Source organism: Apostichopus japonicus, chromosome 5 (genome assembly GCF_037975245.1).
Source record: "Apostichopus japonicus isolate 1M-3 chromosome 5, ASM3797524v1, whole genome shotgun sequence".
Classification (NCBI taxonomy): Eukaryota; Metazoa; Echinodermata; class Holothuroidea; order Aspidochirotida; family Stichopodidae; genus Apostichopus; species Apostichopus japonicus.
The window spans coordinates 12751223-12778755 of record NC_092565.1 but is presented as its reverse complement, the minus strand read 5'-3'; the positions used below and the strand labels follow the sequence as shown (position 1 = coordinate 12778755).

At 35.9% G+C, this 27533-nt stretch overlaps 1 protein-coding gene across 1 annotated transcript; it reads right to left on the bottom strand.

Moving 5' to 3' along the window:
* Positions 1-561: 561 nt before the first annotated feature.
* LOC139967702 (uncharacterized) lies at positions 562-27533 on the bottom strand. The gene is made up of 3 exons (XM_071971726.1): positions 27388-27533; positions 14932-16347; positions 562-4439 (listed from the first exon to the last, which is right to left on the bottom strand). Exons 2-3 carry the CDS (start codon positions 15380-15382, stop codon positions 3694-3696), a joined length of 1197 nt encoding a protein of 398 aa, XP_071827827.1. The 5' UTR covers positions 15383-16347; positions 27388-27533; the 3' UTR covers positions 562-3693.

Here is a 27533-nt window from a genome sequence, read left to right as displayed (position 1 = left end):
TGCGTTTACGCATAAAGAGTGCAGTTCAAAACAATACAGGGTTTAGTCAATGTAAGGAATTTGGAATATGCTCAATCTTCTTTGAATCATTTTGGAGTCTTATTGTGGAGTATGTCGTCCACTTAGGTTGGATGTATCATTGACGCAGAGTGAATCAGTGACGTCACAATCATGTTCGTAACGTCATTGGGGGGGGGGGGGGAGAAGGGTGTAGGTCATTTTCAAAATGTTATAGTTTCTAATATGCGATTCATATGAGCATATGCATTGGTGAAGTGCCGTCTTATATTTTTCGAGTTATTTCCGATGAATATACATAAAAAATATGGATTTTTCTTTCAACGTAGTCCATTTAGATAACAATACATCACGTCATATGACTGCTTCAAGGTAAGTTGCCTAACATCAGAACCATGAAACATGTCGAAACCGTCACAGATTCAGGCCACTAAATATCTCCTGCTCTCGGCCCAACTTTGGTTCGTGTTCTATATTTTGATTATCTCAGAGAGAAAAAATGAAACGAACAATAATAATAATAATAATAAAAACAATCACAGCTTGGTTACTGTTACTTTATTTGATAGTCTATTAGGAAAACGTCATTTCTGTCGCATCTGTACCGATTACCTTTTCTTTATTAAATTCATAGACGATACTTTTCTTCAGCATCCAACCTAGGCTTAAATACGCGGAACAGTGTGTCAATATATACGGTAGTCAACAATACACAGCATGAAGATGTCATGAATGTTGACCGCAGTAATAAATATCTGAATTTACATAAACTTCATAAGTTTAAAATAAGAGTAACTAGTATTTATGTTCTAACGGATATTCAACCTTCAGCCTAGTACCGTATATAAACAAAGGTTATAGTTATCTTTGTTACCGAGGAATATAGGTATGACTAAAGCAATAGTTGGTTTAGTTTGAGGTTTCCGCACGAAATGACATCAATATACATGACTAAACATGAATAAATATGAATATAAATGAATGAAACGCTAGGTGCACCCAATTATCCATACCCTCGGTAAGAAATATCCATATGAAATGTACCATGTTGTGAGGGATACATGCGTAAAGGAAGTGTGTTCTTTTGTTAATGGAAATGCACGTTCAATATTCATAAGATATCCTTACACTTAAACTTAACTGTGATAATAAGGTGCTGAGTGTCTCAATAGATGTTTCATACATTTAACTGTACTAAACAGGCAATATTATACTGTATCCATATATTCATAATGTAGCCTACATGTGCACCATATACTGGCTTTGCGAATAAGAATCGAGAGGGAGTTATCAACTTATAACACTCCAATTCACCAGGTAAACTGCAACTTCAAAGTGACTGGACCAAACAGTTCATCATATAAAGACCAGTAAATCAGGTACTCCGAAACAACAAGCAATCCATCCACATAGAAAAACATCACACTCTTTAGGTCTCGGCCTTTTGGCTAAGATCATGTGTAGTATATGTTCCCTTCGGGAATGGTGATGCACACCTGACGATGATCACACAGTCACAGTCCCGATGCAAGGGGACTGGGGCTGAGAGCGGATCAGTCGTTTGGTAGTTTGGTTTTCGTGCCCAGGTTCTTTCCTGGGTGACTTTTTCTTAAAAAGTATCTTTAGGTCTCGGAATAATATATTTAGATTATTCTTCACATTTTCCCAGGGACTAAGCGTTAGGTTTTCACTATGCTTTCATAACGTTCTTATATTATTTGTTACATTGATCCGTTGATTAACCAGCTTAACAAGTACATCGGATGTTTATACGTAAAACATTCATCAAGGTATGCCTGAAAGTCAAAACAAACATGTTGGAAGAAAACCTATATTCAATATTTTTATTTCCAGTGTTTTTAGACTATGGCTTATTGTCACGCTCCAATTCATGATGTCATCATCTTCGCTGTTGATGTATCATTGCCAAGTTTCCGTTATTATTATTATTATTTTTTTAATCAGGTGACAACGTAACGTCCTCGTAGTAGCTATATTTAAGCCTAGAAGTATTGACTTCCGTCTATGGTTGGGAGGGCCTCCACTGTCACTATATCATATACCGTCCTCAATAATTCGCATTCAGGAAGAATATAGTCATACGCTTATGATGCTAACCTCAGCTGTGTTTGGTTATCAATATTTCCCTACAGTTTTCAAATTCTTTTCCTCGAGTAAACTACAGTACAAGATTGCAAGTTATCAAACCTTAGAAAGTTTTTTTTTTATGACATTAAATAACGAATCAATTACCGAGTCTCTTCCATGGTAAATATTGTTTTAGATCTGGTAACACACACTTTCATTGGATGGCAACATTGACTGTATAGTATCCACAAAACTATACCAAATAGTCTGACGTAAGATACTGCCTAAAAGGGACCACAATATCCTGCACATTTCCATTGTAATACGTAATTATTTAGTCATATTACTTTTTATAATTCATCGTGATATTAATAATTGCATGACACATCACTTCAACAGTTAAAGCAGATTTATGCGTTTGAACGATTATTTTACCAATTTTATACGTATTATGTAGTATTGAATATAACTTATCGAACTAAGTTATCCTGCCCCATAGATTTGTTCACCAAATGAATGCTACTAAGCGATTATTTATAACGATTTCATTCGGTTCTCTTCATTTTCTCGCCCAGACAATATTTCATATTTGTATTAATCGCGTGTAAGATGTAAAGTGGAAAGTTGAATCATTTTAAATATATAATCTATTCTGTTAATTAAATGAAGGTGTATACTATAATGAAACGAATGACTTGTGTTATTATGTGATTGTTTTAGCATCGAAAATGTTCTCAAAGTTAGCTCTAAAAGATGCAGTATATCAGGATAAATGAAGCAACTATTGAGCGGATTTTTTTTTCTCAAAGCGGAACAGATTATGTATTGGAGTTATACAACAGAATTGCAGTTGCCATGGATCACATTGATATTTGAAACACAGACGGATGGGATGGGGGTGGGGTGACACGGGGGGTTGCATCACTGCCACACATTTTATATGAGGACACAATGAAGTACAACATTCAAAGGATGACTCAACAACCTTGCGTATTTTAGTACTGCAAATGAAACGCTGACACATTAATAAATCTCTTAATTTCACCCATATCAGGATGTAGTATTGTTGTTTAGAGGTTGTTATTCCTGTGGCGTGGGAGCAGGTGGGTGGGCGGGGTGGGGGGTTCAGAGAGGTGCACAGCTTTATGGGATACAAGTTAGATATCTTATTCAAGTTACACAGGAATAGTTCATAGAAAATACTAGCCAATCACATAAGGAGGGAGGGGACGGGGTAGAGGGCCCGTTGAAGGATCCTGCCTACCGTGGTCAAACCACTTTACTCGAAATGAACTTTTTTAAAGTTGAATTGATTGATGTAATATATAACGACACAGCCCTAAATAATCTCTTATAAATATCGTTGTATATACTGCTGGTAGACTGTATGAACTTCATACAGCCAAAATATGTTTTATAATAATGTTAACATCCTCTTTCTCCTTTTGTGCCTTGGACTAATAACCTTCATTTTATTTTCCTTTGAGTCATTGTTTAACTCGTGAAGATTAGAAGAGTTTCGTCTTCAAAAGGTCTTATATTGAAATGACACTTTTCAGTTTTGAGAGGTGTTGAAGTTATTTCCAGTTAACAGCTCTTTGATCTCCTTTGCAACGGTGAGAGCGGAAAGCGTTCATCAATAGCGCCGTTGTCTTCACCTTGCTGTTCGACGGTAACACAGCTTGTATTATCAGCATGTTCAACAATATCATCAGTGTCTACATCAACATGAACGTCTGCCTCGCTATCTGAGTTCAGCGATTGTCCTTCCTCAAATGCTTTAGAATCGCCGTCTTCGGCCATTAGGTCCTCTGAGTCGGATAAATCACTATCCTGTACATCCATTCCCGTTAACTCATCCATTTTCAATTCAGCATCTCGAAGTTCTAGTTGCCTTCGAGTGTCCTCAGTGGCGATCAGGGGTGGAGGCAAGCTAGCGCCCAAATTACATTTCTGGGATAGATGCAATTTCTCCAACTTAATTCTCATGTGTTGTTTCTCACTCTGTCCAGCTTTTCTCTTGACTGCTCCTAAACCTCTCACCTGTGTTTCTGGTTCGTCTTTCGTCGACAAATCTGCTTTGAGTTCATCTATGTCTCGTTTTAGCTTTGCGCGACGGTTCTGGAACCACGTGATGACCTGCGCATTCGTGAGCCCGAGCGTCGAGGCTAATTCGTCACGGTCGGCTGGTGTGAGGTACTTTTGGTATAAGAATCGACGCTCTAGTTCAAATATTTGATGATTGGTGAACGCTGTTCGAGATTTTCTCTTCTTTCGTGGCGCTTGACGGCTCAATAAATGCAGCGAATCTCTCTTACCTCCAGAAGCCGCGGCTGAAAGATATAACAAAACGAAATGAGAGAAACGTTAAAACGGAGATATTTGGATCATATAATGAATGTACATTGCTAATGACAGTGGCGAGATGGGGGATGGGACGGGGCGGGTAAGACAACAGGGGTGACCCTGCCAATAATGGACACAGCAATTAAAATTTTGTCGACACATCGCACCACAAATTTAATTTTCGATCCTTATCTTGTCAGATATTTTATGTTTATAGCATGTCAGACCTACTTCCTCTCCCCAGTTGAGAGTCACGTGTGGGTTGACTGTCCCAGCTTGATGACATACCGAAAAAAATATCACCATGATAGAAATGATTCGATTTGGCTGCCAATTATCTAATAAATACCGATAAAATAATATATTATTGAAGAAAAGGGGGCTGAATTATCAATTGAAGGAAAAGATCATCGCATCATATACACAGAGTACAGCTATGGGTTAATTGCTACGACGCCGATTAATTGCGGTTAGTCGAACAAAATATCGGTGGTATTCGATTTACCGATCATTTTGTCCTAGATAATATAGTCACGTACTGTGTTAAAAGTCAGGAAGTATCACGATATTAGAATGTTATCAAATCAAAGTCGGTCTCTCTCTCTTGCTCATGCGCACTGCTCTCCGATTAAGGTTTAGGATAGGTAGGCCTAATTAAATTCATGGATTCATCGCGTCCTCGACTTCTTAACCCAAGCCAGCCATATAGGAAACATGCTTGATTAATAATACACGTGCTACCACAAAAACTAAAATAGGAACCAACTTGTCATAACTCATGCTTTTGTTTGACTTCACTTTCTTTCAATAAATCTTCTTTACCGGTCTTCCTTAAATTGTTAAACAAAACTTCTGCAAAGATAATCGGACACATGACATCCTCAGAAGCTAATGAAATCAAAACACAATTAACTCAGAGATCATCACGTAGATGTAGCGTAATCATCTGTGAACTCAAAACTGATGGATTACTTAGCCACATGTAACTCATTAGAAAACTTCCTGTATCTCTCATAGAGCTTGACAAAAGTCTATATTCTCCGCGCTCCTTGTCTTTAAAGGATAACATTTTGGCAAGAGTTTTGTACTGGTATGTCATGTAATATAAAAAAAAAGTACACATATTTGACAACAGGCCATCTTTTTTCTCTTCTTGTCTTGTTTTGTCTTTGTTTTTTGCTTGCGAGTAAATGAGGTAGACGTAATGGGCGATATTTCAAACTACAGTTTACACAATACCTTCGACTGGTTAAAGGGTGTTTTCAAAAAAATAATAAAAAATAAATAAATAAAAAAGAGAGAGGAAATCAAAATGGTTTCGAAATCTGAAAGATTTGTAATTTGTCGATATATATACAATATTGCTATAGAAATAAATAATCATAAATAATAAGATCGTTAACATGAAGTTTGGGTGAAATTATGAGACAGATATTTCTATAAACGCAATATATGCCTCGTATTGAGTTAGGTTACTATAACAGTTTCGCAAGTATATGAATGAATTCAACCGGGGTTATTATTAGCATCATGTCAAATTAACCTGCTTCTTGCTAAGAACAACGGGTGGGAAATTTTCACACGCGGTTAAATAGATCATGCTCTTCCTCCGAGGTTACGTAAAGGATGTCGTTTATTCATTTAAGAGCTGAAGAGGGCTTTGAAAAGTCAATGGAAATTACAGTACACGGCGTCACAGAATTAATTAAAAGGTTAAACTGCGGACGACTGAAATAAATTTGACTAAACGTTCGCAAGAATAATTTGAATCAAACGTGTACCGTAATCGACAACTTAAAAAAAGCGAAACGATTAAAACTAAGACATACACCCCAACCACGTAGTTTTAACGTCAAACGAATCCTTAATTAGTGAGTACTAAATGTGTCCTGAATTAAATTTCGTTTAATAAGTGCAGGCTGATTATATCCAAGCCCAAACGATCGACTGATTCATATACACCCTCCACCCCCTCCCTCCCCCAAAAAAACTCTGAATCTGAATATGAAATTAATGTTGAATATTAATAAGCCGCAGGGGGTACAAACAATATGGACTTATACAGATACAAGGGAAATTATGTTGCATTGTTCCAGTAAGTTTGTCTATATAAACTAGGTCACATTTTAGTAATGTGGTTTTCATGTGTTCTTTTGAAGAAATGATAGAACAAAGAGAAATCCGATGTAGTAGTAATAATAATAATAATAATGGTATTAAAAAACCACATTCACTTCTCTCTTTTTTATTCTATAGTTTCATATAACGCCTATATATAACGCCTACATAACGCCTATAGAGGCCGACATGGGTAAAAAGGAGAACCCCAACGAATCATATAACCTCGACCCATTTATGTAAGTTAACTACTATCTTGAATGTCGCAATGTGAGAAGGATTTCAGTTGTTAAAGACATCACATCACATCAAAAACAAAATATCAATGACATTTTTACAAAAAAATAACTTTTTGTGAAGTCGGACCTAAAATGTTCCTCTTGGTTACAATAATGCCTATGAAATGTTTTAAAACGACAAGGATCATTAATCACAACTCGCATCCTTTCCAACAGTAGGAGAGAGAAAACAATCTTTTTTAAGGGGGTATCGAAAAGATTAAAACAATAAAAACCCTTATTTACGATACCGCCATATCTATCTTGCGCAATATACTATAGGTCAAACTTATATCCAGTCGTTGTTGTTTTTCTTCTTTCTTTTTTTTGTCTTTTTTTTTTTTTTGATCCATCCAAATTACTGAGAACGCTAACAAGATTTATGACGTTATTACATACTCTTTCACATAACATTCCAGTCAATAATAACCCCCAACCATGTAATGTTTCGGGGGTGTTATTGACGGGGCACTGTGTGTTCCTAGGTCATTTTTCATTTTCAGTGATTGCTTGAATGTTTTATTACAAGGAAACAAAAGACGTTGAGGCATTGATACATATCAAAACGTTGTCTTTGATGTGCCTGTGATTTATGTATCAATCTCACACTTCCTGCAGGGAGAATGTCATACCAGGCATAAATAGTCATAAATTACTATAGGCTTTTCTACCTGGCAATTATACGCTACCCTTATAAGAGTTCCACCTTTTCCCTTACTTGCCCTCGATTTTGAAAATGTGTCCTTTGATACCACTTTATATATATGTATCTTTAAAAAGTGTGGGGCAACCGCAAACGTCCGAGAAAATTGCCACATTTTGTGATTTCGTCTCCTTTTGTATTTTTGGGTCTTTTCATTTGAATTTGGTACAATTTGATGATATCATGTTTAATCTACCGCCAAGGTATATAGAAATATAATTTGCATACAATAGTTTGCAACAAATCGCAACTGGAACAATGCATGCGAAATAAAGTTGCAAATGAAAGAATATAGTATACATTAACATATAATTTGTCGGACACAGAATTTGCTAAATGGTTCACTACTCTTTTCTTGTGGATTAGCCAAACATTTTGTCACCACAAAAGTTTCTTAGTGTCGATCGATTATTGAATTATCGATTTCGCAACTTGAAAAAAAAAACTCTTTCTTATTCATAATTTGAAATAAAACTTCACTATAGTCAAGCTTTATGCGGTTTTTGTATATAATAATACCAGATAATGAAAACGCGAAAACTGACTGGGAAATTATAAACAATGAATACATTGATATAGGTGAGAATAAGTTGAGACTAGTGCAACACTAGTAGTTGTTACTCAGAGTTAGACGTGGTTGAGCGATCATCAGACAACTCCCGATGATTGTATATATAAATTAGACCACACGCTAGCCTTATATGCGTCATAATGACTAACCTATACATAATCATTAGAAATCATTTATTGTCACGTGGTATCATAAATCATAAAAAAAAAATTTACTACAAACCTTGAGAAACAAGTAAAATTCAACTAATGCGAGGGTACACGTTTTACATGTATGCAAATTGGCAAATTCCCGTAGACACAAATTCTACACATGATCTTAGCCAAAAGGCCGAGAAGCGAGTTGCTTTCGATTTTTAAGAACAGTCAGCTAGGAAAGAACTTGGGCACCAAACAAAGAACCGACTGATCCGCTCTCAACCCCAGTTCCCTTGTGTCAAGGCTGTGACTATGTGATCATCGTCAGGTGTGTTTAACGATACTTTTTTAGAAATGTCACCCAGGAAAGAACATGGGCACGAAAACCAAACTACCGAACGACTGATCCGCTCTCAACCCCAGAGTCCCCTTGCATAGGGAATGTGACTGTGTGATCACCGTCAGGTGAGTATAACGATTCCCCTAGAAGGATAACATAATGCTACACATGATACTTTCTAAGAAAAGTAACCCAGTTATTTCATCCTCTATTGACACGTAACAACTTACAATAATTCCTACCATAAATAGCTTAATATAAGTTGAACCTTCATCAAGATGGTTATTTGAACTATTTGGGAAGGTTTATTAGTACATTTACGATAAATGTTAGAATTCTAAAATAGCATACATTCAGATATAACAAATTATCCGACATAAGATATATTTAGCTCATAATAAAAGGTTGCTGTTTCATGATTGGTTCTTTTCTAAGTTATTGTCATATCACAATACATACTACGTTCGGCGCATCCTAAAAGCGGGGTGAACACAGCATTTATTGTCACGTGATATCATGAAGTAAAAAAAAACTTACTATTAACCGTGAGAAACAAGTAAAATTCAACTAATGTGAGGGTACACGTTTTGGCAAAATTGGGCAGATTCCCGTAGAAACAGATTCTATGCATGATCTAAGCAAAATGGCAGAGAAAGCGATTGCTTTCGATTTGTAAGAAAAGTCAGCCAGGAAAGAACTTGGGCACCTAACCCCCAGTCCCCCCTTGCATCGGGACTGTGTTTGTGTGATCATTGTCAGGTGTGTATCACCATTCTCCTGGAAGGGAACATAATGCTACACATTATAATTTTTAAGAAATATATATTTGCTCTTTTGCATGGCTTCGAAACAGTAACAAAAAAATTAACTCTAAAAGTAGCTATGAGGGTCTGAGTTTATAATTCATCGTGCTATCAGAAACCAGATGGAATCTTTAACAAGATTTGCTGTTAAATATATGATTGCGCATTTTAATAATATACGTGTACCTTTACTATAGTCAAAGGTGCTTTAGTTCATTGGTTTAAAAACCGATTCATCTGACGTAAAGTAATAAACCCAAATAGTTTAATTTCAAGAACGACCAACTGCGTCCGCGCAATTGGAGAGTTCTCATTGGATGTTATTTGACAAATCGTATAACTCTCAAACTGCAATCAACTGACGTTTTTCACCCTCTCGCATAAACGATAAATAAACAAATAATAATTCTATATATATTTTTTTTTATCACCTTCATATTCTGACCAATAAATTATGGCTGGAGACGCGCAAGGACAAGATATTATTATCAAAAATATGATGGCGGAGAGTGGAAGAAGATCTTCTTAAGAGGTAACATATAATAAGACAAAGTAAAGAATTTCTATTTAATTTCTTTCATTGATATGGGGGGGGGGTAGGTAGGGGGTAAGGATGGTGGGAACATAGTTTAAAGCAAGTTAAAAGTTGTGTCGTTGGGCGCATATATAGGATGGTAACAGTATTTATGGTCTGCGATAAGCTTTTATCAATGATGGTGTGTTGGTAAATAAAATGTCCTCTTTTTTAAAGTTAGGATGATTTTAGAAAGGAAACTAACGAGGCATGAGTTCCTAAACAAATGGAATTATGAGATATAATTAAAAGAAATCATGAAGATGGGTAGGTGGAGAGGTCGGTGACATGTACAATTGGTTACATGGAGACTTAGAACGCTAAACATTTGAACGCCGAAATTAAATCAAATGAACCAATTATAGCTATACCCTAAAATATCATTTTGTTTATATTTGTCGTGATCCCAAACATGCAGGTAGATTCTCTTAAATGTACTTTCATCTAATCAGTGAAATCTTTATAAAGTGTTTTTGATTCATATATAAAACAATAAATAATATCAAAATTGTGTATTTCCAGATTGGAAATCACAACAATGGCAAACTCGTTTTAGCAATAACAAATAATTTTTATTTTATTACCCAAAAATAACAACGTTTTTTATTATATTATTTTTCATTCCTGTGATGCATAACTGTAAATAATGCATCGGCCACCAGCTGCTTTCAGCACGCCATATATTTTGCGAGCAATTTTATTCCATTCCCATTTACGATAATCAACAATTGAAGTATATAAATCATTGCATGTTATAACCATACCAATTACATTTAACTATATACAATATAAGATTCGTGTAAACCGATATCCGTAACCGGTTTCGGTGTATAACCATACCATTTTCATATATCTATATACAATGTTGTAAGATTCGAGTACACCGATATCGGTAACCGGGCATCCGGTATATCCTGTATGATAACAATAATTTCGGGCTATTGAAGTATTCATTGAACATAATTTCAGATTGATGAAGTGTAATTAGAAAACGATAGTCCAGAGGAAAACAGATTATTCTTATTTTGTTGTTATCAATTGTAAATTTTCCTCTGGGCTATCATTTTAACGTAGAGCCTGCTCTGGACTCTAAACATACCCATCAGTGTAGCCTAACGAAGCTTTACGTCACATCCGGATGGCTTGCCAACTAGCAAATTGAGAAACAAGCTGTATGCTCAATTCGGAATTAATTTAAAGCAACCAACGATACGATACGACGTTAACAAAACATACACTAACAGGAGACCTGGGCGATAAAACAGCAATTTTAGTTAATCGTTAATTGGTCAACTTCTGTCACTTGGATTCTGGTCTCGACCACCTACCGATTACCTACGGGATATTATTTTGCTTCCCGACGTCAGCCGAGAAACAGAGTCTTATATACAGATCATGAGAATGATGCTTATCCGCTGTGGAACTTCTCTTACATAACTCTTTTAACCCTTATAATAATGATACGTTCTACCTTTCCGATAAAATTTTGCAGATGAACAAAATTGTAAGAAAGAAGTGATTATTTCTATTGACTAATTACTCGTTGTAGCGATAAACTTAAAAAAAGTTTTTTTGGGTTGTAAATATATATGTTGTTTTTACAAACAAGTATTTGTCCTTTAAAGTTTTACTATATACCTTGATAGAATGCATGAAAATCTTAATTTTAATAATGTCCTTATTGGAGAATGTACTTATTCTAAATTCTAAACAATGGAATGCTACATAGCTCTTCTCCCAACTATAAAACATTGGATTAATTTTCCTGTTTTAACAGCATATACTTTGCGCATATTTGTGAGCCTCCGTGAAATGTCAAATTGTAATGACACAAATCAATGTCACATATATATTTTTTCTTTTCTTTTCTTGTGCTCTTACACCAGTTGACTCTTTATTTCCCAAAAGACCTTGTGGAGCGTATAATGCATGTGTGAATAATTAAATGTATGATTTACAACGAAATCTATAACCGTCTATAACCGATAATTTGTTGTAGTATACATTAGGCCAAAAACGTACCATACGGTAGTCGCTGAGATGAAACAGCTTTTTGCTTCAGTGCGACTTGATTCTTAATAATATTGTTTATTAAACATATCTAAGAAATAGGTACTGATGCTAATAGTTATATAACAAATATATATAATATATATATAAGTTATATCGGTGTACCAATAGTCCCTTTGTTTAGTAAGACCTTCTCACTAAAATGTTGACTAAAATTCTTTGAATCGTGGAGTTGTGACAGGGAGATGAAATAGCTTCCTGTAGTGTTAACGGAGGAATGGTGTACATAAATTAATTGTAAATGAGAGAAAGAACAATGTAAGGGCAATCTACCAAATTAATTATTAATTAAGGCTATTGTTCTTTCACTCACATTCGCATGGAGCAAATGATGACAGGGTTTTTTAAGATGTGAGAGAACTTTCACCAGAGACTGTTCTGCGATTGGACAACTATCAAGGATTCGTTACAATTCCTGCTCAAAAGGTTGGCTGTTTTGTGAAAGGAACAAAATAACGCCACAAAAGAGGAACAGAAGTATCATTAATTCAACAAAAATATTTAAAATGTTCTAAAGATTATCGACAAAACGGTAACATGTAGCATTACATCCGTTTTCATCTAAACATATTTAAGCTTCCGAAATTTGTTTCATGCCAAATGATAGAAACCAAACCAAACTGCCACCGTTTTGCCAGAGTTTGGTATTTTCATTTTTATATGTCTATATAGTTACACAAATTACACAGATCATTCTAAAGACCCATAGGTCTGCTCTCTTGTTCCATCGCTTTTACTAGTTTTGTTTTTTATTATTATTTATACAATGTCCAAAGTCATGAACTTAAATAAATTGTTTTATTTTTCTTCTTTTCTCATTCGTTGACTCATTCTTTAAATATTCAACACCCTGATCATCGTAATTAATCACGTGATCAAACCAGTTGTCGTAATTAACAGTTTTGAACAGTGTGACCATAATCTTTTTAGGAAATATTAACTTCATCTTGTAGAAATTTTAGGGGTATACCAAATTTTGTGTACTATTACCTCATTTCACCATGATTCATTTTGATACTTGAAAATATCATACCTTGGTTTGGCCTAGCATGTATAACAAATGGTGTGGGCGAAAAACGGTCCAAAATTCGTAAAACCAAATTATTGCTAATAAGCGCATTTTTTTTTTAGTATTAACAATTATAGGAACAGTCTCAAGTAGTTAATTTCAATTATTTTTAAACTTATACTTTGGTATGTTTGATACGTTGTTGCCAAGAAAAGCAGGCATTGAAATCCAAAATTGTCAAAATAACTTGAAAATTTCGATTTAGATATAGGAACAAACAGTGTATAATATTCTGTATTATAGTCCGCCATCTGTCAATACATATCATTGTATGTTTGCGTTGTTTCCGCCATATTTTGTTGTTTATTTATATCACGTCTATAATTATCATTTATAAATAATTAAATGTCACAAACTTGTTTGGTTGCCAACATTAATTTGAGGAAATCAAAATGTAATGATCGGTGTGCTCACCATCATATTTAAATATTTAACAGAATACATGTTTACTTTTAAAATGTATGATTTTAAGGAAAACATTATTTTGATATCAAATTCCTGTAGTGAAAGAGACGGGCTCTAAACAGTTTATCTTTAAATGTCACCTCACTGTTCTACCTGGATGGTATAAACCGGATAATATGTATGAGTAACAGTAAATAATACAGTTTTAATTTTAATTTTTTTTTTTTTTTTTTAGGGGGGGGGGTAAATTTATATTGCTATACCTGTAAAGTTTTACAGATTTGAGTCACAATGGAAACGTTCATTCAACAATAGAAGACAAAGACATAAAGAAGTGATTAGTTTAATGACCAATGGTTGTTATACCCCTGAGGTGGGTTTCTCTCTTTGATGTCTCTCTGCTTAATATTTGATTATACCTCTATAAAATATTATTTACCTCTATATTCACTTCTCATACCAGGTTGTGGTTTATGCACCGTCTTCAGCTCGATTTAAACCTCTAAAAACAAAAGCTTGTTACCTTGTGTAAATTGGTATTACATCTTTTATGCAATGTTATACCTTAAACCGTTATTTTTTTTTTTTTTGTGGGGGGGGGGGGGGTATTTATAGCGGTATATAAGGACCGGATTTGATCAATTCTTGCTAAAGTTAGGATATACGCAAATTTGAACCAGAAGTATGAGAACTTAAAGGGTTCCTTAAATCATATGAACTACGTATAATATCGGTTAACAATTGACAATTTCGATATTTTTTTTGTAAACTTTTTCTTCGTCAATTTCAAACGCAATTTTTGTTTGTACGTACAGTTTTCTTTGCTGACGAGTAAAATTGAATACAATTAAGATTATATATTTTATATCATGCATGTTGGTATCGCCGTACGCTTCATGGATCATACTTCACTGTTATATACTAAGTAATGTAATGTAAATATATTCTTAAAAGGCTCATTACATGTAAAAACATCTCAACGCGTCGTACAACATATAAATTGCAAGTTGCAAGTTTTCAAATTCAGTAAAAATTAGAAAAGTTAAACTCTATAATACAAGAATAAGAATACTATGTAAAATATTAATACATAAACAATAGTATAGTGAGTCAGTCGGGTCGATGTTTTGTGTGTTTGTTTTTAATGTTAAATCATTATTAGTATTATTATAATTATTAATATCGTTATTATTATTATTATTACCATTGTATGTATTGAATTTTTCATTCAGACGTGCGACAGTCATGAAGTGATAAACTATTATAAATCATTATTATTCTTCTGTAACACATTGGTTATAGTAACATACGCATACACACATAGTTATATACATATACAAATACATACACATATACACACACACATTTATATATGTTAACATCATGAATGTGTCATGAGACCCTTACTTACCCTCTGCGGCCTTCAGTATGCTTGTCTCCAACCCAGTAAATGTTTTCGTGGTCAATTGTTCTAGAGCTGTAAGGGGAGCATCCGGGGAGTCTTTACCGAGCAAGACCGTTGCTTGATCGCTCTTCTTCGCGTCGCTGATGAAGGCTGCTGTAGCAGCCGCGACCGCCGCACGGTTGACGGGACGTGGACGTGCTAGGAGAAGTCCTTCTCCTGCAACCCATACAGACTCAGTTCCTCTGGTGGGTATCGGACAAAATTTATGTTTCAGAAATTCCAACGACGGAACATTGTGTTCATGACTTTTATTTGTCTTCAGAATATCCTTGATCAGGAAAGACGTGAATGGTTTCTCATTGCGAGATGGAGAACCTACAGGTCTTACCCTGGGTGGGGGTGGGGGAAACTTCCGTGGGGAGCTCATGGTAGGATAGGCTATGATAACTGTCGTCATAACGCCCTAGTAACAGCGATCTATCAAGCAATCACCTTGAGAGACTGTATATAGTTATATGGAAGATCCTGTTGAACAATGAAATGAAGGCAAACCTTGAATAAAAAGTCGAAAGTCGAAAAAGTTTGAAAAAGTTACTTTCTTCGACGGATACAACTGCTTTTGTCTGAACTTTCGACTACTAATGGTGGCACAAAGTTACCATCAAACGAATGTAACTGAAAGTAAGTGATTTTTAAAAGAAGTTGATGGAAAGACTTTCAAGATGTAAATAGTTCTCTTTTGGATGCACCGAATAAAGTCGAGATTAAAATTAAATGTAAATGTAAAAGTTATCTGAAACTTGCAAAACTATATCCCTCTTCAATTATCCTGGTAGATATGTGGTTAAAAAGGTTCAGTCGGCAGTTGAAAAAGTTTCCAAGAACATCAATTTATATAAACTCCAACGGATCCTGTCTGCAATGTCCCGAGCTGACATAAGCTGACAAGAGTAGTAACGACACTTTGTGGTGGCCAAAAACCTTCCAAGACTGATTGGTCTTGTTAATATCGGGAAATTTGTCTTTATACTCAGTCCGTGTGAAAACTTCTACTCTATTTTTCCGAGCAAATGAATCCAAGGTGTTATCTCGACCACTTTCTACCGTTCCCCTCGGGTAATAGTAAACAGGCAACAATGCACGGTCGTCCCACATCCGCCGAGCTGTCAACACGAATCGTTAAATCTCACCCTAAGTGGTCTGTGTTAACGCCTCTCATTGGCTATTCACATCCAATTATCCAATTAGAGTCAGCGTATCGATGTACGCCGCTGTCTGATCCAATCAGTGGTCAGGATGTACAAAACATTGACAGTTGACGTAGTCTCATGGAGTCTCCGATGGTTCGCTCTTTCTCATTCGCTGAAAGTTCCCTTGCTCACACATGGTTCTAGTAAATGCGTGGTGTTGCTCTGGTGATCACTAGAAAGAAACCAGTCAAGCTTGTATGAATTGGTCTATGATGTTTAATATCTGTATAAAATCTCTAAAATGAGACTGGGGTTTGAGGCTGCATGAAGAGAGAAGTAAGTTGTTTGCATGTCGTGTCCAGGCTGTTTGGGTGACTTTTTTTGTAAATAGTTTATAATGGTATCTTTACATCAGCAAATGCGGTACTGTACTGCATTAGACATACCATCATCATATTCGGGTGGTTACAGTGCAGAGGCTGACAATAAAATCATTCTTTTAAATTAGCGTATGGTATCTTACACATGCCTTACCTTGGGTGAAGTTCCTTGCAGATGGTGAACAGTGCAATATGTGACAATAGCCCTTTGCTATGTGTTGTAGGCTTATTAGTTTATGCGACATCCGTTCAATTTCATTTCAACTCTTCCAAGTGTTGTATGGTTACGAAAGTTTGCGCTACAAGCGCCTGTAAAACTAAAATTCGGCGTTAGTTTACACGGAAAATCGATGCCAAATGGAACCGAAAATGTATGGAGTGACCGAGTGACTTTGCTGTTTGTTAGTTTTCGTACCCACGTTCCTCTTTCGTGACTAAAACATTTTCTAGAAATATCTCGCCTAAAAACAAATCGCAATGAGATATTGCCTATTTCCATTTCAATTATATTGGTTTGTTCCTGTAATTTCCTATATGCGTCCTTTGGGCTGATATAGAAAACGGAACGCGATTAGAGAAATGACTTTTACTTGTTTGATGCGCTATTTTTCACATCACAATTTTTTTTAGTGGCGGGGAGGGGGGCGGGAAGGTGGAGGGGGTAAATCCGTAGGTATATTATATCGGAGAAAAGGAGACATAAAGTTTACATCTACTCGAGCAATATTCTGATGAAGTTTTGGTCATTTAAAAAAATGCAAAAAGATCTAATACGTTACCCTCGTGTTCACAAAATACGCAAAACTTTACATAAATTTTTACATTTTTTTCCCCATTGTTACTGCTTAAATTATTCCAAATTTTACTCAAAATTATAAAATTTAAATTGTATAAACTAAGACACCCTCCTAGATTGTTAAATTAAAAAGAAGGTTCGATAAACTTGAACGAATTCTCAAAATATCGTCGCCCTGGCGCATTTTTTTTCATGTCAGAAAGGTAAAAAAAAATCGAATACCGGAAAATGTCAATATGATTAACCAAACGACACGTCAGAGGTCACGTGATGATCACATGCATGTAACTATATATATATATATATATATATATATATATATATATATATATATATAAATATATATATATATATATATAAGCCGAGTTTGCGCAATTCAACTAATTTATTCTAAGTTGTGCCTTTTGATATATAAACTTTACGTTTTCCGTGTCCAGTATATCTCTAATAGTTTAAGCAATCTCGATAATGATAATTTTGGTAATTTTTTAATATTACTTGGTAATACATAAATAATACTAAAAATCCCATACAAATGCAGGTCTTTATATTGGTTTTAACATGAGCTTTCTTTTTTTTAAATATTGAAGAAAATGTTACAATTATGCCAACTTTGTGCGTTCTGTGCGCATGTGATTAACAGGGTAAAAAAGGGACTGCTCCTCTTCTCAAATTTTATGGTATTGCATTAATAAAGTACTTGATAGGCCTATACGTTGATTTAGTGGAAAATAATATAAGAGCATACATCAGACAAATCAAACGACAATATTATTAACAGTAATTCTCAGTCTGTTTTGGCAAAATTACAATTAATTGACAAGAAATGATAAGAGAAAAAAATGCTTACAAGGATACGACGCGGTTCCTGCCAGTGTATCGCCGACGTCTGTAGATAAGGCTGAAATGAAATCGCCATTTTCAAAAGTTTGGCTTGTTAATACAACCAATTGTAATTTAAGGAACTAGAAGGCCTTGTTCCCCAAAGGTATTCGAATAGCGAGAAAGCTTACACGTCTCGTTTCCCAGTGAGCATAGGAGCGAGGTTTTTCAAAGTAGGGAGACAGAAGTATGCCTATATGATTTAGGTCGCACCTGTTTAGGTCAGCTCACCATAGGAGTTTGGTTTGATACCTCCCCCTGGTTTCAATTCTAAACTTTGCTTCCATTTGGCAATTATTACAATATGAAATATCCAGCAGGAATATGAAGGGAAAAAACGACGCGCGTCGTCAAAATCATCGTTAAAGATTATCACTGATAGGTCAATGGCGTTCAATGAAGTAAGCCAGGTCATATGTGAATTGTAATGTAAATGAAGGTCAAATACTCGATTATATCCATACAATGGTATAGGCCCTACGAATATACTCATTCAACATACACGCAACATTTCAGGGGAATTGATTCCATAGAAACCCAGAGCGGATGGGATGGGGACTAGGGAGGCTATAAGGTGTACGATTGACGGGTTTAATATGACATAAAGTGCCATTTCTCAAGCTGGGGCTCTGTAGACATTATTTGGAAGATTTTCTGGCTTAAAGAATTTCATAAATGGTTACGGTGTATATTTCAAGCGTTTCTGACCAACAATGTGTTGAGGGAAGCATGCCGAAAAAGAATCAATTTCCGGGAGCAGGTGGGAGGGGTTTGGGGCGGGGGAGATGAGGCAAAGGAGTACCAATGACGGGTTGCTATAACACAAATCCTGTTTTTATCACAGGTTGGGGCTGTATCGGCATTCTTTGGACGATTGTGTTCTTAATGGGGTTCATAACAGGTTACGGTATATATTTCTAGCGACTTTGACCAAACAATGTTGAGTGGACTGCCGAAATGTGAGCAATTTACTGAAGAAGATAAATTTATATCAGGCATGAACAAATGAATACCACTTTACCACCGTATTTATGTAACTATTCACAAACACCTTGGGTTAGGCTATTACAATCATCACCAATTACTCTGGAGGCCTACACTGTAAACAATACCCAACACTGGGTACGTATAGATCCAACCAAATTTGGGTAAAGTTTTTGTCTCAAAACAAGTAAAAGTACGACATGTATTCTAAGGAATTTGAATGCCCAACAAGTGATAATTTGATCAACATTTTCTTCATCTTTTATTGCAGACAATTTTGTTTATTCGAGTGTTGGTGATGCGCCACCAATATATATTCAGATACGTTGATGCGAGTACATGGTTGTGGTACGTTTGTCTCACTCAGCTGTCAACGTAAACCTATCCACAGAGGACCTAGCAGGTAGGAGATCCGTTGCTAATGATACTTCAACAATAGATTTATTACGTGTTGAATACCTTTGCAAGAGTCCTTTTCACTAACGATTTTCCATACAGAAGCCATTTTACGTATTCCGTATACATTATATCTGTGTACATTCTGTTTTCCATCATGACGGCGTTTGTAGATAGAATGTGTTATAATGCGAACGACTAAACATACAACGAACTATCATTATTATGAACGGATAGCAGAAGCAACATGTAACACTCCCTATATATAGTGTTTATAACTGAGACAATTACCGTATCGGTATAGGCCTACAATCATGCTTCTATTAAATATAAAACAAAAATGGTCAGTTTTTTTTAAAGTTTTTTTTACATTTGTCAAGGAATAACTGTGCGCACTACCCTCTAAACCTTTTGAAGGTTGTTGAAAACATTATCGTGAATTTTGTTTGCTTCATTTAAAAAAAAAGACTTGTTGTGTTTTCATCGACAATGAAATGTTAATAGAGATGGCGTCCTTCAATCAGGTTTAAGTGACTTGGAGAATCCATCTTATCAAATCTGACGATCCTTCAACTTCAACAAATTTTCGTTAATGGGATGCTCCGTCCAAGGTTGGTGTCTATTTCTTCATTATTTAACCCATTTGTTTTCTCTTTCCTCAATTTGAGAAACAGTTTTCTTTCTCCACATGAATGTTAATTTAAACCCCACGCCACAAATTGGTCACATTTGAGATCCTGAGCAATATAGCCTCCCGTTTACCTCCACAGGGTCCAGCACGTCACTCTAATAGTTGTTGTTGTCGTTCATAAGTTATGTGTAGGGTATAATGAACGTGGTGTCGAAATCCCTATCGATGGTCAATTCCCAATGAGTCCGGCGAAATGAGATAATTAATTTGTTTTCGGAGACCCCTTTTAGGGTTCTAACAGCTCCAGTGCCAGCGGCAATTTCCTTATCCGTCAGGAACCCAAGATAGACCCGCTCACCATTTCTGACAAGTCCAATCATGATCATTCATGACGAGAAGAATTGTTGGCAGGGGATGAAGGACGCAGTCTGCCTTCAGAGTTACCAAATCATCAGAAAACTTGTAACAATGGGTATTAGTAAAAAGTAATTTACCGTGACCAACCGTCTCTAGATTACTGAAGGTTATAATCCCGTCTTGATGAAAAATCACAAGGTAAAAGAACAAAAGTGACATTAAATAGTGAATAGCTGATAGATAAGAGGTGTGAGTAAAAGGAGGGCTAGGCTAGGGTTATTATGAAGGGTCATCATTTATGATTATAGGGGGTGTCGGGTGTCTACTCTTAAAGTGAAAATAAACTCATGTTAAGTGGTGCTGCATATCAAGGTTGGAGCTGTACCCAGTCGATGGTTAACATATAAGAAGGCCGAGGGACAAAGAAAGGCAAAAACACATTTTTGCTAATGTTCATCTATGTAGGATAAAATGTAAACGGCATGTTTAGAATTGTACGATAGGTTCACCAATAACACTTTAGACTTTAACTGTAACTGCATACTTTAACTGTACGTTTCGAAGGAAGGGTTTTCGAATGACGCAACCACACTGTTGAACTCAATACCAAACTTCATAGAATATATTAATTTATATATAAATATATATATATATATATATATATATATATATATATATATATATATACATATACATATATAAATATATATATATATATATATATATATATATATATTCACACACACATATATATATATATTTATATATATATATACATATATATATATATATATATATATTCACACACACATATATATATATATATATATATTCACATTGGCTAAGATGACCATAGATTTAATTGGAATCGATCTTCTAAACGTAACAAACAACAGCTATTTAGCTATTGTTTTTTATATATATATATTTATTTTGATAGGTTTTCGCTGATGGGATGCCAATAGGGCAATAAATCAGACGTTTATGAGACCTCTCTTTGGTGCTCAAGAGATTAATTCACGGCCTTTTTCCGAAACAAGGTTAACCACTTGACGCTATAAATCAAAAAACGTGGTTTTTCCTCTTCTGCGTGAGGAAGTGTGACTGTCATATGCTAATAAAGTTGTGCCAACACATTTATCCGTCAATGAAATCCGTTGAGTGACGGATTTTACATGTGACAAGTGTCTTTAATTGAGAACAGACATTATTTTATATGAGGTCTTAGAGAGGAAGCAGAGAGAGAATAGGATGGGACGAGTCACGGAAATCTGATTTCCTCTGAAATTAGCCAATGCTCACCCTTTAAAAATATTACGTCTCACTCTCTCTGTCTCTCTCTCAGGCTAAAAACGTAATATTTCAATTAACGGTCTGAAGACGGTTTTCCGGTGAGCCAAGTTAATTTACATCTCGTTTGATTACTTGACTGTGACTGAAAGAAAACAAATGGGGCTCTGTAACTATGGGACGCGCTAAGTGTAATATATGAGCAAGTCTATCATTAAACAGCCTTGATATGATCACTTGAAGTGATAACATAAATTAATCTACATAATACAAATGTCAGGTAAATTCAGCACTTCAACAGAAGTTGCATAAGCTATAGCTCACGTACCGTACCTTCAGTATGACGAAAGGCCCTCAACCCTTACCCACAACACACCGCACACTTTAGCTGGAGAAGGGAATAATGCGGAGATGTAACTCACATACCGCATTTATAAGGAAATATATATTAAAACTGATCAAACCAGGAATTGGTAAGGGGCCTATAGCAACTGCCTGATCAAACCAGGGATTGGTAAGGGGCCCATAGCAACTGCCTGATCAAACCAGGAATTTGTTAGGGGCCTATTGTAACTGCCTGATCAAACCAGGAATTGGTCAGGGGCCTATAGCAACTGCCTGATCAAACCAGGAATTGGTCAGGGGCCTATAGCAACTGCCTGATCAAACCAGGGATTTGTTAGGGGCCTATTGTAACTGCCTGATCAAACCAGGAATTGGTCAGGGGGCTATAGCAACTGCCTGATCAAACCAGGGATTTGTTAGGGGCCTATAGCAACTGCCTGATCAAACCAGGAATTTGTTAGGGGCCTATAGCAACTGCCTGATCAAACCAGGAATTGGTCAGGGGCCTATAGCAACTGCCTGATCAAACCAGGAATTGGTCAGGGGCCTATAGCAACTGCCTGATCAAACCAGGAATTGGTTAGGGGCCTATAGCAACTGCCTGATCAAACCAGGAATTTGTTAGGGGCCTATAGCAACTGCCTGATCAAACCAGGAATTGGTCAGGAGCCTATAGCAACTGCCTGATCAAACCAGGAATTGGTCAGGGGCCTATAGCAACTGCCTGATCAAACCAGGAATTGGTCAGGGGCCTATAGCAACTGCCTGATCAAACCAGGAATTGGTCAGGGGCCTATAGCAACTGCCTGATCAAACCAGGAATTGGTCAGAGGCCTATAGCAACTGCCTGATCAAACCAGGAATTTGTAAGGGGCCTATAGCAACTGCCTGATCAAACCAGGGATTTGTTAGGGGCCTATAGCAACTGCCTGATCAAACCAGGAATTGGTTAGGGGCCTATAGCAACTGCCTGATCAAACCAGGAATTGGTTAGGGGCCTATAGCAACTGCCTGATCAGACCAGGAATTTGTTAGGGGCCTATAGCAACTGCCTGATCAGACCAGGAATTGGTCAGGGGCCTATAGCAACTGCCTGTTCAAACCAGGGATTTGTTTGGGGCCTATAGCAACTGCCTGATCAAACCAGGAATTTGTTAGGGGCCTATAGCAACTGCCTGATCAAACCAGGAATTGGTTAGGGGCCTATCGCAACTGCCTGATCAAACTGAGAACTGGACTCGTTTTTCTCACCTGGACTGAATATCATGCACCTTTGAATTCCTTTTTAGAAAAATTGACCTCCATTTCAACTATCATAAGTAGGCCAAAATAGTTCACCGGATCCTCGAACAGTTAAATTGGTCTTCACCTGAACAAGTCTTTCCATACTAAACCATTTAATGCAGTCACATTATCTTCAAACAAATGGTTAAACTTTAATGTTATCGTTCCAGTTGATGTGACATTGTTATTATACTCTCTAAATGTCATTCGAGAAAAGGAAGAAATACTTTTGTAACATGATAAACAACTATGATAAATGTTTAAACCATCATCTCGTGTGATTTATTGCCTATTCACATCAAGTAAAACCATGTAATAAAACGTTCGGAATCTAGTGCAGCCTGGTCCTCTTAATTTGTGTTTGTGACGTCCGATTTAGTATTTGAATCAAAGCAAAACTGACTCTTACTCTCTCTATATATATATTTTGCTTTTGCGATTTAGTATCTGAATCAAAGCAAGACAAGACTATATATATATATATATATATATATATATTTATATAGTCTTGTCTTGCTTTGATTCAGATACTATATTTATATATTTCTTTCTTATATTATTCGGCACTTTTTGAAACTAAAACTGGCAACCTCAAGCTATGTACTATACCATCACTTTAGGATTTTACTGTCAAGCTGTTCCAAAACATCGTTGAAAATGTACCAATGCAACTGTTTTTGTTTGACCGTCCATGTTGAAGCTTTCTTTATTGATCAAACGAATACACTCTGCTAGATTCACCGAATCAATGTTATTAATACCGAATAATAAATTGTTACATTAGGTCAGAAAACACATTACAACCCAGACACTTCTCATATAATAGTATCAATGATATACAAAATGGATAGCCAAATTAGACATTTTCTTAATTGATTGAATAAAAATTGGCTAATCAAGCTAACAAACAGCATGGTATGTGTATTTTCATTTATACTAAAATGTACCCCACAGCAACCATCCTAAAACTGCTGTATTGTATTTATTTTGGGAAAAAATAAAATAATACAATTGACCGAACTAAGACAACCGTCGCAAATAAATTGTAAATGATCGACTGATGCATGAATTCTATCCGTCTACAAACATTTTTACTATGCAAAATTCATACTGGAAAATTCACGTTAACGTCACCACTTGAGGTAAATGTTGACCTAGTCAATGAAATATTTCAATAAAGGATCTGAAGGTATCGAAAAGTATCAAGACGTTTATCCCCCCCCCCCCCCCTCACGCCACCCAAACACAATGCTTTCATAAGGCCAACGTTTGTTATACATTACGCCATTTGTCGCATGGTCGTGTTCATTTTTCATTTATTTTCCTCATTAAAAATTGGCAAAATATTTGACTCACCTATATATACAGAGGTCTATAGGCCTACTGATATATTATCGTGTTGGGTGTTACTTAATAGAGAACTCCCAGCAGGAGTCTCAGTGTAACCCATGATATACCAGCTACGGTGCCTTTAACAAGTGTAGGATGTTCGCTTATATTATGCCAGGGATACGCTTAATTTGATAATTTGGAACTACAATAATAGTATACTCTTTGAACCAAAATCCTTTCCTGCAAAGTACGTCACATGTTACAAATGCCTGAACCTTTTTTTTTTACAAAAAAAATATGCATCAGTTATCACAAAACTGATACATATCGCGAACTTTCTTATATATTTTTCCCCGGTTAATCGCTTACAATAAATGCCGCCTGTATAGTACAAAAGGATTGCTTTATAAGCCACCGCCTTAATATTTCAAGTTTTCTTTGTGCGTGTGTGTGTGTTTGAGCAGTTTCCACCTATATGTGACAGAAAAGCAGTTTAACAAATTGGTGACTCAAATTAATATCTTTTACAAACTTGTTTATAGCTTCTTCTTTTTGCCACATCAGTGACCTTTTCCTGCGTCACACGTGATCAATTTCTCGTCGTTTTCGATTTCAAAACAATTAGCCTGCTTATAGTACCTCGGGATCAGGTTAATACATTATTTCCATAGTACCAATTAAACAAGCAGTCTGTATGTTAACAAATGATCAACAATTCGGAGTCTTTGATGATCTTACCAGAACTTTTTCTGGTCTCTCTTTCCATTTTCTTTTGTCTTTCCAGTCAAGCGTCTTGATATATCATCTGCCATATTCAAATTTTCATTTAATCAATACTCCACCGACAGATCCGCCATAATATAGTCATTATAAAACATGGAATCTCTATGAAGTTAATTTTTTGCTAGTGGTTGACTGACGATGCGAAACCCCTCTGATTATTCTGACATGCACGTAACGTAGTAAGCTATAAATCAAGGGCTGCTACTGATGCCAAAACACTCAGGTAGTTTTTGATGTCTCATTTAATTCATATCTATATTTGTCCAATACAGATCTGACTAATGTCTCTGCCAGACACTACTGACGCTGACGGCGTAAATATTGACCTTAAAGAGTGATAAAAGAGTCTACTCACTTAACACTAGAGAGAGAGAATTAATTGTCGAGGTTTTTCAAAACGGTTTCAAAGTTTGCATGAGTGCTAAAACGGTATATTCCACAAACTCAGGTTACTGAGCAGTAGAATAATTTCTATATACCTATATAATTTCTATAAACCTGAAAATTGTTGCTTTTCAGCACACTTAAATCTACAATATATGTCTTAGAGACACATTATTGTTTAATAAGGAACTTGCTGGCTGTCGCATTTTTCAGCAATTTGCGAGAAATGCACAGTGGTTCTATCTATAATGTAGTATCAACAGCGATACTATGGTGTACTATGTTGACTATATAATGGGTTGCTTGGTATAAAAGCATACAGTCGTGTTACTTTAGATAACTACAGATTGCGTCTAAATACATAATAATAATAATAATATATAAAAAAATAATATACAGTTCTTATAAAGCACATACTATGAATTACCACAAAACATGGACAAAATAAAATGTGAAAAAAAAACATTTTTGTTGTTGTGAAATGTTATCCAATAAAGCATGCGTGTGCATGTGTATAGTATATTCGATTCCACGCACGACTCCCTCACCTCCCCTCCCCCACCCTCGCCCAACCCAACGTTTACATTCGTGTATGCATGTCCTCTTCAGCAGTGGTCCATCAAAAGCAAACAATTTTCATCGATCAATGACAACGGATAAGATCAATAACCAATATTTAGTTTCCAAAACAGGTATATGGCACGAATAACTATAAACATAAGATATTACGCGATGATTTCCATTCTAAACGATAGTTCCTCTCTTTGAAGGTTTAGGTAGGCCTATGTGTGACTATATTTTATTGTGGAATGATTTCAATATTTGTCTTTAAGCAAGACCACATTTATGGTTACAGTACAGTTATGACGCGTTTTGTTAACAGTTACCGTTTAGTTCGGAAAGTTCACGAGTTCCATAACAAATGATGTCATTCACCTCAGCTCGCCAAGAACTAAACTTGCGGTGGCTGAGAAGACGGTTGGATGACGGCTGAAATAAATCGTCGGAGCAGAACGTTTATTAGAGTAAAAAGAAAGAAACCAGCGACGCACCCTGCGATTTGGAGACCATATGGGCATTAAAATGTCCGAAATAAGAAGATTCCCCGTGGAGTTGGACGCTTGAGAATAGAACCGCACACTTGCGCATCAAAAACCACTTGTTCTAAATATGTTAGACGTGTAGTTATAGTTAAAGATTCTGACGAGACCTCATAAGAGGTATACCGACGTATGAAATGTTATATAGAGAGGTACGGTGGACCCTTACGCTGACCTACATGTAGCATGAAGTTCGTTTACATTATAGCCATCAAGAGTAAATGAATCGAGTCGCAGTGAATAGGTTTGTCAATGATGTAAAAAGTCAACTGCGTCACGGAGATTTGTAATGAAGAGAGAGGAGGAACGTAAAAGATGAGTTACTAACCGATGGTCAACCTCTCGTTCTCCTCATCTGTTATATTTCCTATCGTCTCTGTTTCCCAGAGTTGGTTGCATATATGAGCGTCATTTAGATATCATGATGCGAAAAACTGTTGACACATTTTGAAAATCTTTTGAAGAAAAATACTA

What these genes read in the sequence shown, in the direction of transcription:
- LOC139967702 (XM_071971726.1), bottom strand. Translation starts at nt 15,382, where the DNA reads ATGACGACAGTTATCATAGCCTATCCTACCATGAGCTCCCCACGGAAG. An exon ending in CATACTGAAGGCCGCAGAGG is followed by an intron (nt 4,440 to 14,931) that starts GTAAGTAAGGGT and finishes TATATCTTTCAG; the next exon opens with CCGCGGCTTCTGGAGGTAAG.